The 13,547-nt window shown below is 31.4% G+C and overlaps 2 protein-coding genes across 2 annotated transcripts; one reads left to right on the forward strand and one right to left on the reverse strand.

Annotated features, from left to right (window-relative positions):
- Positions 1-3,464: 3,464 nt before the first annotated feature.
- Positions 3,465-4,549, forward strand: LOC125423244 (uncharacterized). The gene is made up of 4 exons (XM_060815407.1): positions 3,465-3,658; positions 3,778-3,906; positions 3,987-4,438; positions 4,543-4,549. The coding sequence occupies exons 1-4, from the start codon at positions 3,656-3,658 to the stop codon at positions 4,547-4,549; spliced, it is 591 nt and encodes a 196-aa protein (XP_060671390.1). The 5' UTR covers positions 3,465-3,655.
- A 3,356-nt stretch (positions 4,550-7,905) lies between these two features.
- LOC107435130 (vacuolar protein-sorting-associated protein 37 homolog 1) lies at positions 7,906-11,005 on the reverse strand. Its single transcript, XM_060815293.1, is given in 5 exon segments — positions 7,906-8,152; positions 8,154-8,262; positions 8,461-8,581; positions 8,666-8,712; positions 10,528-11,005. Coding segments are annotated over 5 exon segments (642 nt in total). The 5' UTR covers positions 10,844-11,005; the 3' UTR covers positions 7,906-8,103.
- Between the last annotated feature and the right edge of the window lie 2,542 nt (positions 11,006-13,547).

The following is a 13,547-nucleotide window of genomic DNA, read 5'->3' on the forward strand; positions in this document are numbered from 1 at the left end:
TATCATTTTTTGAATGAGAAAAAGGCTTTTTTTTTTTCTTTTATTTATTTATTTATTTTTTTATGTCAATACAAAAAATAAAGAAAAAAGGGCCAACTTGAAGTCGTTTGTTTGTCGGTGATAAGCCAACTTGAAATCGTTTGTTTGTCGGTGATAACAATGATAAAGATTGCCAAGGGAGAAATAAAATAACAATGAATAAAGATATATTGCCAGAAAAGATTCCGATGGGAAAAATGAAATAACAATGATATATCCTTTGTTTTTTTTTTTTTTTTAAATTATTTTTTATTTATACTTGTTTGCGTTTAACTTTCAGTTTTTATTAATTGATTGCCAATATGGATAAAAACATATCATTTTATCACAAAAAACAAAAAAGTTATATAAACTCAATATAAACATGTGTTCAAATATGTTTGAGATATTTTTTTTTTTAAAAAAAAAGCATGGACAAGTATACAAGAAAAATAAGTAGAAGATCCAGTTCAATACATATATATTACCAAAAAACTAACTATGATATAAATTTTTTTAAAAATTTATATTTTCTTTTTAAGCAATTGCATGAGACAAATTTAGTTAAATATTATATGGTTGACTGAAGTCCTGTTTGATAACAACTTTATTTTTTATTTTTTTTTATCTGTTTTTTCTAAAGTGAGAATGGGTTGTTTATTTTAATGGTTTATTAATATGAAATAATGGTAATTAATTATCTCTATTAACTATAATATAAAAGGAGAAAAAAAATATAAAAGGAAGATGAAACACAATTTAAAATTGTGATGGTTTTTAATTTTAATTTTAATTTTTTCTTTCCTTAATATTTATAGTTAATTATTATATCTAATAAACTTTAACTATCATAAACTAACATTAATAAATCGTTAAAGTAAGTAAATTAAACATAATTTTTAAGAAAATAATGAGAAATAAAAAATAAAAAATGAATATGTTATTAAACGTGGTTGAAATAAATTGTTTTTGATTTTTATTCGAAACCCAAAAAAATAAATTGTTAAATGTACATATCACAAACAAATAACAACAATTATTACATGCTGTACACCAACAATACAAGACAAAAATTTAATTTCTATAAGTAATTTTTTTTTCGTCATATATTGACCATATGTGCGGGGTAAACTTCCGAGCTACATACTTTATTACCGATGTCTCCATCATGGCCCTGATTGCCCATCAAATTGATAGGAAGATTTTCTGATAATTTAAACTCCTTAATAGACATATATACACATAACACAATCTTGATCTTTTTTCAGATCAAATTAATAATGTGTTCTAAAATAATTAAACATGCATTAAAACATGTTGTTGGGGATAAATTAGCTGTTGATCAAACACAAACTAATATGATCATTGGATGGAATTGTAATTTATAATGACTTGTCTGTAACAATGATTCTGCAACAACATTTATGACCACGGCTCCATGCATAACTTATAAGGACTTGTATAATGTTCTCCCATTGAGTTTCATGGAGCACTTGAGGTCAACCCTACGCTCTTGCAGAAGCAGGTTCATGATAGCATTTCCAAGGATTTTTTTGTTTTGTTCGAATATCTCACTCTTCATTTTAAGAAGGCAACCTTTAAAAATGGATTCAAAAATATTTTTTTATTTTGACATTTTAAAATAAAATATTATTTGACTTTTCAAATGTAGATAGTCAAATTAATTTTTTATTTTAATATTAATTATAATATTTAAAAGATAATTCATATAAAAAGAATGAGAGTAAGTAATAAATGCTTATAAAGAAAATAAAAATAATGAACATAAATAAAAAAAAAAAATTGTTGATTCTTATTTTTTTTATTTTAAAATAAATTCTTGAAAAATATATTATCGATTTTAAAGTGTCGTCTGATTCTCTGAAGCACTACTATCGGCCTGTTCAGCTAAAACTCAATGTTAAATCGTGTGTCGGGGCAAGGTTTTTGAGTTCAGCCCAAGAGCTTCAGACAACAATTAGAGTAAGCCCCAATCTCTTTATATGGTCCGTGTAGTCCACCACTATCTTGGCATTTGAGTTCAGCCCAAGAGCTTCAGACAACAACGAAGATTTAATGGTTGCCGAACTTAATTTAAAAATCGACTCGTGGGTTGGAAATTGGATCAGAAACGGTATGGACTCACGGCACGAATGATTTATAAATGGGGAATTTGGCCCTTTACCCTCCTTGGCAAGGCGGTAATGAAATATACCCCTTTTTTTTTTTTTTTTTTTTTTTTTTTTTTTTTTTTCTACCCTTTAATATCAATTATAATCTTAAAATAATTTTAAAAGACATTTATATCCTGTTATATTAATTTCCAATCTATTTCTATAAAAAACTTTTACTTCACCCCATTACACATCATATCCCACATCCCACACCATGGAAAATCCTTTTAACTTTTCAACTAAAAAACAAAAATCTATTTTTTTTTTCTATTTTTTAATCCACTTATAAGCATTAACAGTTAATTTTTTTTTTTATTGCCGTGTGTGATGTATATATATTGTGGATTTCATATTTACATCAAATACTTGGAATTTTAAGAATATATAACATTTTTTGAGTACAATGTGATATGTTTAGGAATGTGAATTGCTTTATTGATGTTTAAAACCGGTTAAAAATTTATGTTAGATTAAGGTTTTTATATGGAAGTTATTAAAATCCAAGTTTTAGGATAGATTGACACTGGGTATCAGTAGGAAATGAAAAGACGAAAAAAAGGGGACCGGTTTGGCCTGAAACGGTGGCCGGAGATGGGAGAAAATTCCGGGTCGTAATTCAGGTACGAGACCCGGTTCGGGCGTGTTCGGGTCCATCGGCTGGAGGTTGAAGGAGAAGTGAACGACGTGTCGTATTTTACTAACAACATATCGTTCGGTCGGCCATCCTTATGACACGTCGTCCTATTAAGACGACATGTCGTTAATTAGCAACGACGTGTCATTTTTGTGCGTGTGTAACGGACTACTTGCCGTTTTGCTGACATAATCGATGACGTTAGCCCTTTTTTTTTTAATTTTTTTTTAATAAAGAGTTTTGGGTTCAAAAGGAGAAAAAAATATGGAGTTGATTAAGGTTTATAGTTTGGCACAAGCTTAAAAATTAAAACTGATATAAATTAATTTTGGAAGTGATAAAAAATGTGGAATTGGTTGGATAAATAAATGTGTTTGATCAAATTTTATGTTATTTTAAGTTGTTTATACGTAGTTATATATATATATATACACTTATATATACACTTTAAGATGAAAATGAGCAGCATTGGCAATTTAAATTGAAATGGTTATTTTGTATTGTTTAGAATTATATAAATTATGTATTCGTAATTTAGGATTATGGTTATTTATATATGCATATATAGTTGACTATGTGGTTAAAGGTAGTTAAAAAGTTATTAATGTTGTCAAGTTACATTTATAGGTTGTATTTTATAATGGCACCAAAAAGGAATTTGCGATCTCAATCGAAGAAGGGAGTTAAGAAGATGCAAACTAAGAGACGCGGTGGCAGCATATCAGCACCCAACTCTAAGCGTTGACGAACTACTAGGCAACAATCCAAAGCTGAGAAAGAAACCACCAAACTTCCAAGGCACGTTCCACTCTCCTCTTCCTCATCTGAGATGGTAAGTTTTATATTCATTTATGTAGTTTGGTGCGGTAAGTGATAATACATCTGTCGGTATTTATTCATGAATGTTATATTGATGACATTTTATATTGTATCTATTTAATTATTTGGCAGTCATCCATCAAAGGCCGTTATCCCATATGGGAGGCATCTCGAAGCACATATTCATGTGATTCAACACTTCGTAGCTATGTGCCTGGGAAGTCACCCAAACTTAGCGTGCCGTGGTGGAGATGTGATTATGTAAGTCTATACATATATTTAAAAAAATTCTGACTAAGTTTCCCAATTTGTGGATAATGATGTTACGATCTAATTTTTAGATGTACATCCCTGTCAACAATGGAGGTGCCCATTGGTTGGCAGCATGTGTGGACTTGAAGGCTCGACATATTGATTTATACGATCCAAATATGGGAAATAAATATGTCCAGAATAAAGAGTTGGACAATGCGAAATGCCTTAAGTATATGCTGCCTTACCTATTGAGGTATGGGGGATATTACGAGAAGAATCCGGAAGTGCTTCCCACTTTAGAGCCATTCACGATGACCATGATCAAAGATGCACCCTGCCAAGATAATGGGTATGAATGTGTTGTCATTTTCAACCACTTCTATTGCTGCTGTTTAATTGTGCTTACGTGTGGAAATTCACGTGGTTGGTTTTCATTAATGCTATTCTGTAGGGGTGATTGTGGCATCTTCGCTTTGAAATTTATTGAATACAAGAGCAGTGAGGAGAACCTTTTATTTGGCTCGGAAGACATTAGCTTGTTTAGAAAAAAATATGCTGTTGACTTATGCTTTAATAAATTTTCAATGTAGATCGTATGTTTAATATTATGACATCCTATATTAATGGTATCTTAATATGCAGAATCTAGCTTTAGTAATGATACCCGTTGACAAAATAAGAGAAAAGAAGACCCTTGGTAGTGATAAAAATTCAAACAAAGATGATTACCGATACGCTTTCGGTAACATCAATTCACATATTTTTTGACTCCAAAGAGTCCACTAATGCGTGTTTCTGACAACAACATGCAAAATATACATTCATCACTGACCCTAAACAGAAAAAACCCCAAAAGTTTGGAAAAAGTTCTCAAATTGGCAAAAAAATTTGATTACCGTAGGTTTCATCGGTAATTACCGAAACCCAAGTGTTAATCGCATTTTATCAATTTTTTGGCCCCCAAAAGTCCCCTAATGAGTGTCAAATGCAACAACATACAAAATATACGTTCTTCAATGATTCTAAGGAGAAAAAATCCCAAACGTTAGGAAAAAGTTCTAAAATTGGCAAAAAATACTTGATTACCGTAGGGGCTTCGGTAATTAAGGATGAAACCTACGATAATCCATTTAAACTGGCTAGAAAATTTACCAAAGATTTCATCGATAATTACCGAAGGCTCTACGGTACATTTGACAACTTTTTTGGCCCCCACAAGTCTTCTAATGTGTGTTAAATGCAAAAACATGCAAAATATATATTCTTCAATGATTCTAAGGAGAAAAAACCCCAAACGTTAGAAAAAAGTTTTCAAATTGGCAAAAAAATATGATTACCATAGGGCCTTCGGTAATTACCGATGAAACCTACGGTAATCAGTTTAACCTTGCTGGAAAAATTACCGACAATTTCATCAGTAATTACCGAAGGCCCTACAGTAATCACATTTGACAACTTTTTTGGCCCTCACAAGTCCCTTAATGTGTGTTAAATGCAACAACATGCAAAATATACATTTTTCAATGATACCAAGAAGAAAAAATCCCAAACGTTAGGAAAAAGTTCTTAAATTGGCAAAAAATACTTGATTACCGTAGGGCCTTTGATAATTACCAATGAAACCATCTGTAATATTTCTAGAAAGTATAAATCTATTACCGTAGGTTTCATTACCGAAGGCCCTACGGTAATTAAGTTTTTTGGCCAATTTGAGAACTTTTTCATAATGTTTGGGGTTTTTTCTTCTTGGTATCATTGAAAAATGTATATTTTGCATGTTGTTGCATTTAACATACATTAAGGGACCTGTGGGGGCCAAAAAATTTGTCAAATGTGATAACTGTAGGGCCTTCGGTAATTTTTCTAGAGGGTATGTGTTGGTTTCCGACGGTTTTATCGGGAATTACCGAAAGTGTACAGTCGTCGTATTTTTTTTGGAAAATTTGAGAAATTTTTAAGCAATTTTGGGATTGTCTCTCCTTAGGATAATTTTAATCCATATTTTGCATGTTTTTGCATTTAACACACATTATGGGACTTGTGGGGCCCAAAAAATTGGTAAAATGTGATTATCATAGGTGTTTCGGTAATTACCGACGAAACCTTCGGTAATTTTTCCAGAGGGTATGTGTTGGTTACCGACGGTTTCATCGAGAATTACCGAAAGTGTACAGTCATCGTATTTTTTTGGAAAATTTGAGAAATTTTTAAGCAATTTTGGGATTGTCTCTCCTTAGGATAATTTTAGAATCCATATTTTGCATGTTTTTGCATTTAACACACACTATAGGACTTGTGGGGCCCAAAAAATTGGTAAAATGTGATTACCATAGGTGTTTCGGTAATTACCGACGAAACCTTCGGTAATTTTTCCAGTGGGTATGTGTTGGTTACCGACGGTTTCATCGGGAATTACCGAAAGTGTACAGTCATCGTATTTTTTTGGAAAATTTGAGAAATTTTTAAGCAATTTTGGGATTGTCTCTCCTTAGGATAATTTTAGAATCCATATTTTGCATGTTTTTGCATTTAACACACATTATGGGACTTGTGGGGCCCAAAAAATTGGTAAAATGTGATTACCATAGGTGTTTCGGTAATTACCGACGAAATCTTCGGTAATTTTTCCAGAAAGTATGTGTTGGTTACCGACGGTTTCATCGGGAATTACCGAAAGTGTACAGTCATCGTATTTTTTTGGAAAATTTGAGAAATTTTTAAGCAATTTTGGGATTGTCTCTCCTTAGGATAATTTTAGAATCCATATTTTGCATGTTTTTGCATTTAACACACATTATGGGACTTGTGGGGCCTAAAAAATTGGTAAAATGTGATTACCATAGGTGTTTCGGTAATTACCGACGAAACCTTCGGTAATTGTTCCAGAGGGTATGTGTTGGTTACCGATGGTTTCATCGAGAATTACCGAAAGTGTACAGTCATCGTATTTTTTTGGAAAATTTGTGAAATTTTTAAGCAATTTTGGGATTGTCTCTCCTTAGGATAATTTTGGAATCCATATTTTGCATGTTTTTGAATTTTTCACACATTATGGGACTTGTGGGGCCCAAAAAATTGGTAAAATGTGATTACCATAGGCGTTTCGGTAATTACCGACTAAACCTTCGGTAATTTTTCAGAGGGTATGTGTTGGTTACCGACAGTTTCATCGGGAATTACCGAAAGTGTACAGTCATCGTATTTTTTTGGAAAATTTGAGAAATTTTTAAGCAATTTTGGGATTTTCTCTTCTTAAGATCATTTTATAATCCGTATGTTGCATGTTTTTTCATTTAACACACATTATGGGACTTGTGGGGTCCAAAAAATTGGTAAAATGTGATTGCCATAGGAGTTTCGGTAATTACCGACGAAATCTTTGGTAATTTTTCCAAAGGGTATATGTTGGTTACCGAGGATTTCATCGGGAATTACAGAAAGTCTACAGTCATCATAATTTTTTGGCCAATTTGAGAAATTTTTAAGCAATTTTGGAATTTTCTCTCCTTAAGATCATTTTATAATCCATATGTTGCATGTTTTTTTCATTTAACCCACGTAAGGGGACTTGTGGGGCCCAAAAAATTGGTAAAATGTGATTGCTATAGGAATTTCGGTAATTACCGATGAAACTTTCGGTAATTTTTTAATCAAAAACAAATTGAACGTTGTCATTTTTTAATGCCGTTTGATCACTTAATTTGTCAGAATTTATCATTAATAAGGCTACATTTAGCATCTTATTGGTTGGAACACACATGATTGAAGTTGCCGGATGGAATTGTGGTGATTCTTTTACGACGGTTTACAAATGTCAATTACCGACGATGTATCGGTCATTACCATTGGGCAGTAATATCATCCATGCAATAGTAAGAAACATACAAACAACTGAACCAAAAACTGAACACGGAATGATATGTTATCAAACATGCAATAGACTGCATCCGTCTGCTTTTTCAAGTTAAAAATCATAAATGTAAATGTAATTATGGCAAAAACTGATAAAATTGTAACTTTACAATACTATACCACGATGAATGTTGAACGTACATGAACAAGTGCTGTCAAAACTGATATACTAGCAAAGAGAAAATATTTAACCAAATAATACACAGACAATCATGTTTATCTAGCCAATGCATTGAAACTGCAAGTAAGATTTCAGTGTGTTCCAAGTATATATCTTTCTATAATATCAATTCAACTAAGTGAATTTGTTTTAGCTGCAAGATGAATGAGTGCTCGCTTAAGTGGTGCGAAGCTTCTTGTATATCTGCATAAAAGGACCAAGCTCGATCTCCCTATCAAGAAGCTGCTTGTGCAGATTTTCAGATTCCTCATCGGTTTTGTTCATTGCATCTGCAAACAAACACCAGTAAAATAAAGGTTAAAAGTAGTTAAGATAAAGTAGCTTATTATCAAATTTGGCTTCTCTACATTAATTCTTTTCTGTTTAAGCATAGCCACTAGGTACAAAACAATAGAATAAAACATGTGCTTGAGCACAAAGAAACTACACAATTTAGATTTCCAACTATAAATTATCATATTCTATACCTTGAAGCCTTTGGAGAAGGGAAGCAGGGGAACCGAACCTCAACATTTCTTCCTTTTGTCTCTCAAGCTCATGTAGCTTCTCCTATGTAGCAGCCAACTCTGTTGTTCTAATAATTCTACACTGTGACCATACAAACAGGAGAAAATGTTTCATAATCAACACAATCAATTCGACACTACCTAAAGAAAGCAAGATAAATATTACCTGATTTATGAGCTCCATAATGCGTGGTTCATTTTCCAAGTTCTCCCCTGTGAGTTTAAATAAATTCAAGATCTGTTTCTCCATGCATAATTCAATTGTGCTTGATTGATATATATATATATATATATATAATTAAAAAAAAAAAGAACTAGTAGATTTCTCCATGCATAATCCAATTGTGCATGATTGATATAACAAAAACTAGTAGATAACAAGAAAAGAATAACTCGCTAGCTGTAGTGTTTCTTTGCGAATTTCATCTCTAAGCTCATAATTGTCAAGTTGAAAAAAAATATCTAGGAAAAATAATCAGAACATAGACTCAAGTATCACAATAGCGAAACTACTATATATTGGGAAGGCATAAACCACCATGCTCATTAATAAACCATATAAATCAAGCACAAAAGTCATTGTATTAGCACAATACCAAATATTCACTAACAAGCATTTTAAAAAGGGGTTGATGCATGCACTTTATGTACTTAAGTACTACAGACAGATTCCCAAATAAGAGAAAAAGCTTATGTACGTACATTATTTTGAATTTTAACTTGATCGAGCGAAAGTAAAAATTGATGTTATGCATCCTTGTCAAAGAAAAGCTTCCTTAACTCGTCAACACTAAAAAATATCCAAATGAAACAAGAGAATGATAAATATTTATCAATAATGTTTAACCCAACTGCAAAATAACATATCAAAGCGTAAAACATTACAATAATCAAATGAAATATGAAGTTTATGACTTTTACAAAGATGACTAATATTTTCACAAATAGTAAAACAGATTATTTGTCAAGTAGGCTTTAGAAAAATAAAATTAAATGACATAACAAATGTATAAGTAGAAATTAGTTTTCTCTTCATAACAGAAAGAGAAGGAAATAAGCAAGTGGTGATGATACTATTAGAACAGTTTGATAGAATACATGCTTGTCTAAAGATTAATTAACCTAGTTCCATAAAGTCATATGAGTAATCAATATAAAATTTAGTCATGAGCATGAAGAACCTCACGTCTTATCCTTCAAAACAGCAATTACACCCACAAGCCATACAATAGATGGTTTGACTAACAAAAAAATTTATATTATCATAATTACCGAAAATTTGTATTATCATAATTTCTACACAAAATGACCAATAACCCCACTTCCTTTCTACACAAAATGACTAATAGAATATATTTGTATTGTACTCTACTTTCACTCTATTACCTTCAATGCCCATCAAAAGACCTCAGATTTTCTTCTCGCAGAAGCAAGCAACCAAAGAAGCAAGGCATACCATAATTATTCATTCCAACCCATATCCCAAGTGGCATATCAAATACAGTCAAGCAATGAGTTGTATCAAACACCACTGCATCACTAAAGATCTTATATGACTTGACAGAAGATGCATATGACCAGACAATGTTCTATAGTTGGTTGTTTGAATCAAGTGTATACTCAAATTTGAAATTAGGGTATTTGTCCTAAATATTTCTGCACATATACAAGTCTATGCTCTCATCTTCTGGGTCTAATTTACTGAATGACTGCAAAAATACCAAAAGTGCACAATACCAAAAGTGCTAATAATAAATCATAGTTTCTCTTATTTCCATGCCTTTAAAAAAAAAATGGTGGGTTTTTGAAATTTTTTGAAAAAATACCCAATTCAAGTGAGAAATTGATGAGAAATTACAGATATTTAAAGAGATACCAGGGGACAAAGTAGCCCGAAATTGCCATGGTTCAAACAAAATGTTGGACAACAAAAGAAAAAAGAAGAGCAGGAAAGACAAGAAATGGGGAGGCAAGCAGAAAGTGTTATCTGTTTTTTTTTTTTTTTTTCATCATGAAACGAAAACTCACCCGAAATGCTTCTTTGTGTTGGAAGAATTACAGAAAAGGCCGAAGCTCGAAGAAGAAGAAGAAGACGAAGAATGCTTCTACGGGAGATGTTCATGGCAAGAACAACGGCCACAGCAGAAAACCTATAGTGCGCCTTAACAGTCAAAATCCAGTCCATAGATTCTTTCCGAGCCATCAATGAAGCACCATTCGAGCTCAAATCGCTGAAACAGACATGGGTCTCTTCCTCTTTAGGGATTAGAGAGTCAAGCTGATGATCTTCCCAGAATAAGTCGTTTTCCCTCGCTCTTGAGTTTAAAGACTTTAAAAATTGCATTACCCATTACACAAATCATCTCTCTCCCAAGCTCTGTTCGGCATTCTGTCTCACTTTCTCTTCCTCTTTTCTTTGTGCTCCGTTCATGTCGTTCAGGTTCAGGGGAAAAATAGAATACATATACCCTTTCATTAATTCTTTCTTTTGAAAGGATAATTTAGGAATATTGAAAAATAAAAGGGCAAAACAAAAAATATTGAAACCGAAGGGGTAAATTTCCTTAGAAGGCTTGCAATAGGGGTATTGGGCAAATTCCCCTTTATAAATATACTATATTAATTTACTAATATTTTTTATTTTGTTAACTTTTTTTAGTTAATCAATATTATATGTTATTAAATTAATAATGTTTTTTTAAGATTTAAACTTTTTAATTGTTCGTCATCATACCTTTGTTTTTTTACAGTTTTTTTTTTCTTTTTTGGCTTGAGAGTTAAATAATTTATATATTAATTTTACAGTCGTGTTTTTTTTTTTATATATAAATTTCATTGCCCAGAAAATCATAAAATAATTTACTGTAGTAAAATTAAGTTATTTGTTATATTTACTTTTTATAATGTATTAAGTTTTATAAATTAGGTAAATAATTAATTAAAGTAGACAATATATATATATATATATATATATATAGGCATAAATATAAAATGTACAAACACATATAGCGGCATGAGCACACTATAAATAATCATACCAACACAAATACGGTAAAATAAATAAACAAACCAACATGAACATGAATATTGTGCCAGTAGTTAAACTGGACCATGTGGCGTGGTCCATTAGACACCTCTGGTCATATTATTATTTTTTTTTCTCAATTTTAATTAAAATATTTAAGATAATAAAAGAACTACATTAAACTGGTAAATTGTCTTAAAAAGTTAATAAAATAACTTTTTAAATTACAAAAATGCAGTTACGGTTGATTAATTAAATTAGTTATTATCTGTGTCAATGGAGAAAAAAAGAAATCTAGGTTTTAAAGGCCTGCAGCTGTTTATTCTTGATGAATAGATCATGGTGATCAAGAAAGAGCTGCATATGGCATATAAATATAATAATATAATATATATATATATATATATAACTTTGATACAGTGACCTGTCTAGTTTATTTTATGTATTAGAAATTGATATAATATAAAAATAAATGGGGTAAAAATTAAAATACCTAGAATTTTCAATTTTTTTATTTATAAATCCAATGTTTTTTTAAATATTTTGTGAGAATTTGATTAGATTTATTAAAGGTTTGTTTTCCTTATTAGATTTTTAGTATTAAAATTAAAAATGAAAAAATATTTTAAATTAATACTATCATATATAATTTATTGATCTTACTTCTAAGTGCTTCTGGGTAGCTAATGATAAAATAGTTAGTCCATTAAATTATTATTCATATATATGCTGGAATAGAAAATTAAAAATACATGCATAAATTAATAACATATAAAAGGTGACGCAAAAAAATATTATAGGCCTGGTCCAATGATAAAATTCCCCGTTCTTCAAATTGTAAACAATAAGGTGACACACATAAACAATACTGCTTGTGTCAAGCATTAATACTAATAAGTAATAGATATTGATCAGAACATTAAACAGGATGAAATACAGAATCATGAAACAACAAGCATGCACTCGATGACGATGAATGGCCATTATTCTTATTATTATGCCACCTGATTGTCAAACTTTTAGGGACCAAGAAAACACGCAAGATGGTGTGGGAAAAACAAAGAGAAAATAATGAAAACCTAGAAAAAGAGATTAGAGAACATTTCTACTGTGATTGATTTTCTTTTTTCATAAAAAAGCATACAAAATAAGCTATCAAGTTGTTACAAACAAACAACCAGTTTTCTCCAACTAATAAAAAGCCGATGTGGCTTTATTGCAGACGTGGCGCAGGACTAGTCGCCAAACCATTGGAATCTCAAACTAGTTCACAAAAACTAGTAATAGAAATGTCTTCCTCGTATATGCTAGATTTATTCCTTTGCATGGTTGTTCTTCTGACCACTCATTCTGATCCTTCATACGAACATAAGCCTCCCCAAGAAGATCAAAAACCAGTAGCTGGTTTATGAGACAGAAACGGCGGCGGATTCTAGCCGTGGCGTGCAGTTGGCGGCTTGCGGATAACTATTTTATAGACTGACAGAAACGGCCGCAGATTCTTGCCGTGGCGTGCAGTTGGCGGTTTGCGGATACCTATCTTATTGACTAGGAGTGCTACTGGTTTTTGGTGTTCTTGGGGAGGCTTATGTTCGTAGGAAGGATCAGCATGAGTGGTCAGAAGAACGACCATGCAAAGGAATAAAACTAGCATATACAAGGAAGACACTTTTATTACTAGTTTTTGTGAACAAGTTTGGGATTCCAATGGTTTGGTGACTAGTCCTGCGCCTATTTATGCTAATAAGGTAATTCATAGTGGAAGTTTTTAACTACTTTTTTAGTTTTGAATTTTACACAACTAATATTTTTGAATGGTATTGGTTTACACATCATCAAAGTATGAAACTCAACTTTTCATTATATATTTACATATTTATTATAGAACATGCTTTATTTCAAATTACTTAATAGCTAAGATAGCTATGGTCAAATGGGATCAGTCAAAATAGAAGAAATTATCATTTAAAAGTTGACGATATATAGCTATGTCATGTCTATATGAGATGTCATTAGGCCTCAG

This window comes from Ziziphus jujuba, chromosome 3 (assembly GCF_031755915.1).
Source record: "Ziziphus jujuba cultivar Dongzao chromosome 3, ASM3175591v1".
Classification (NCBI taxonomy): domain Eukaryota; kingdom Viridiplantae; phylum Streptophyta; class Magnoliopsida; order Rosales; family Rhamnaceae; genus Ziziphus; species Ziziphus jujuba.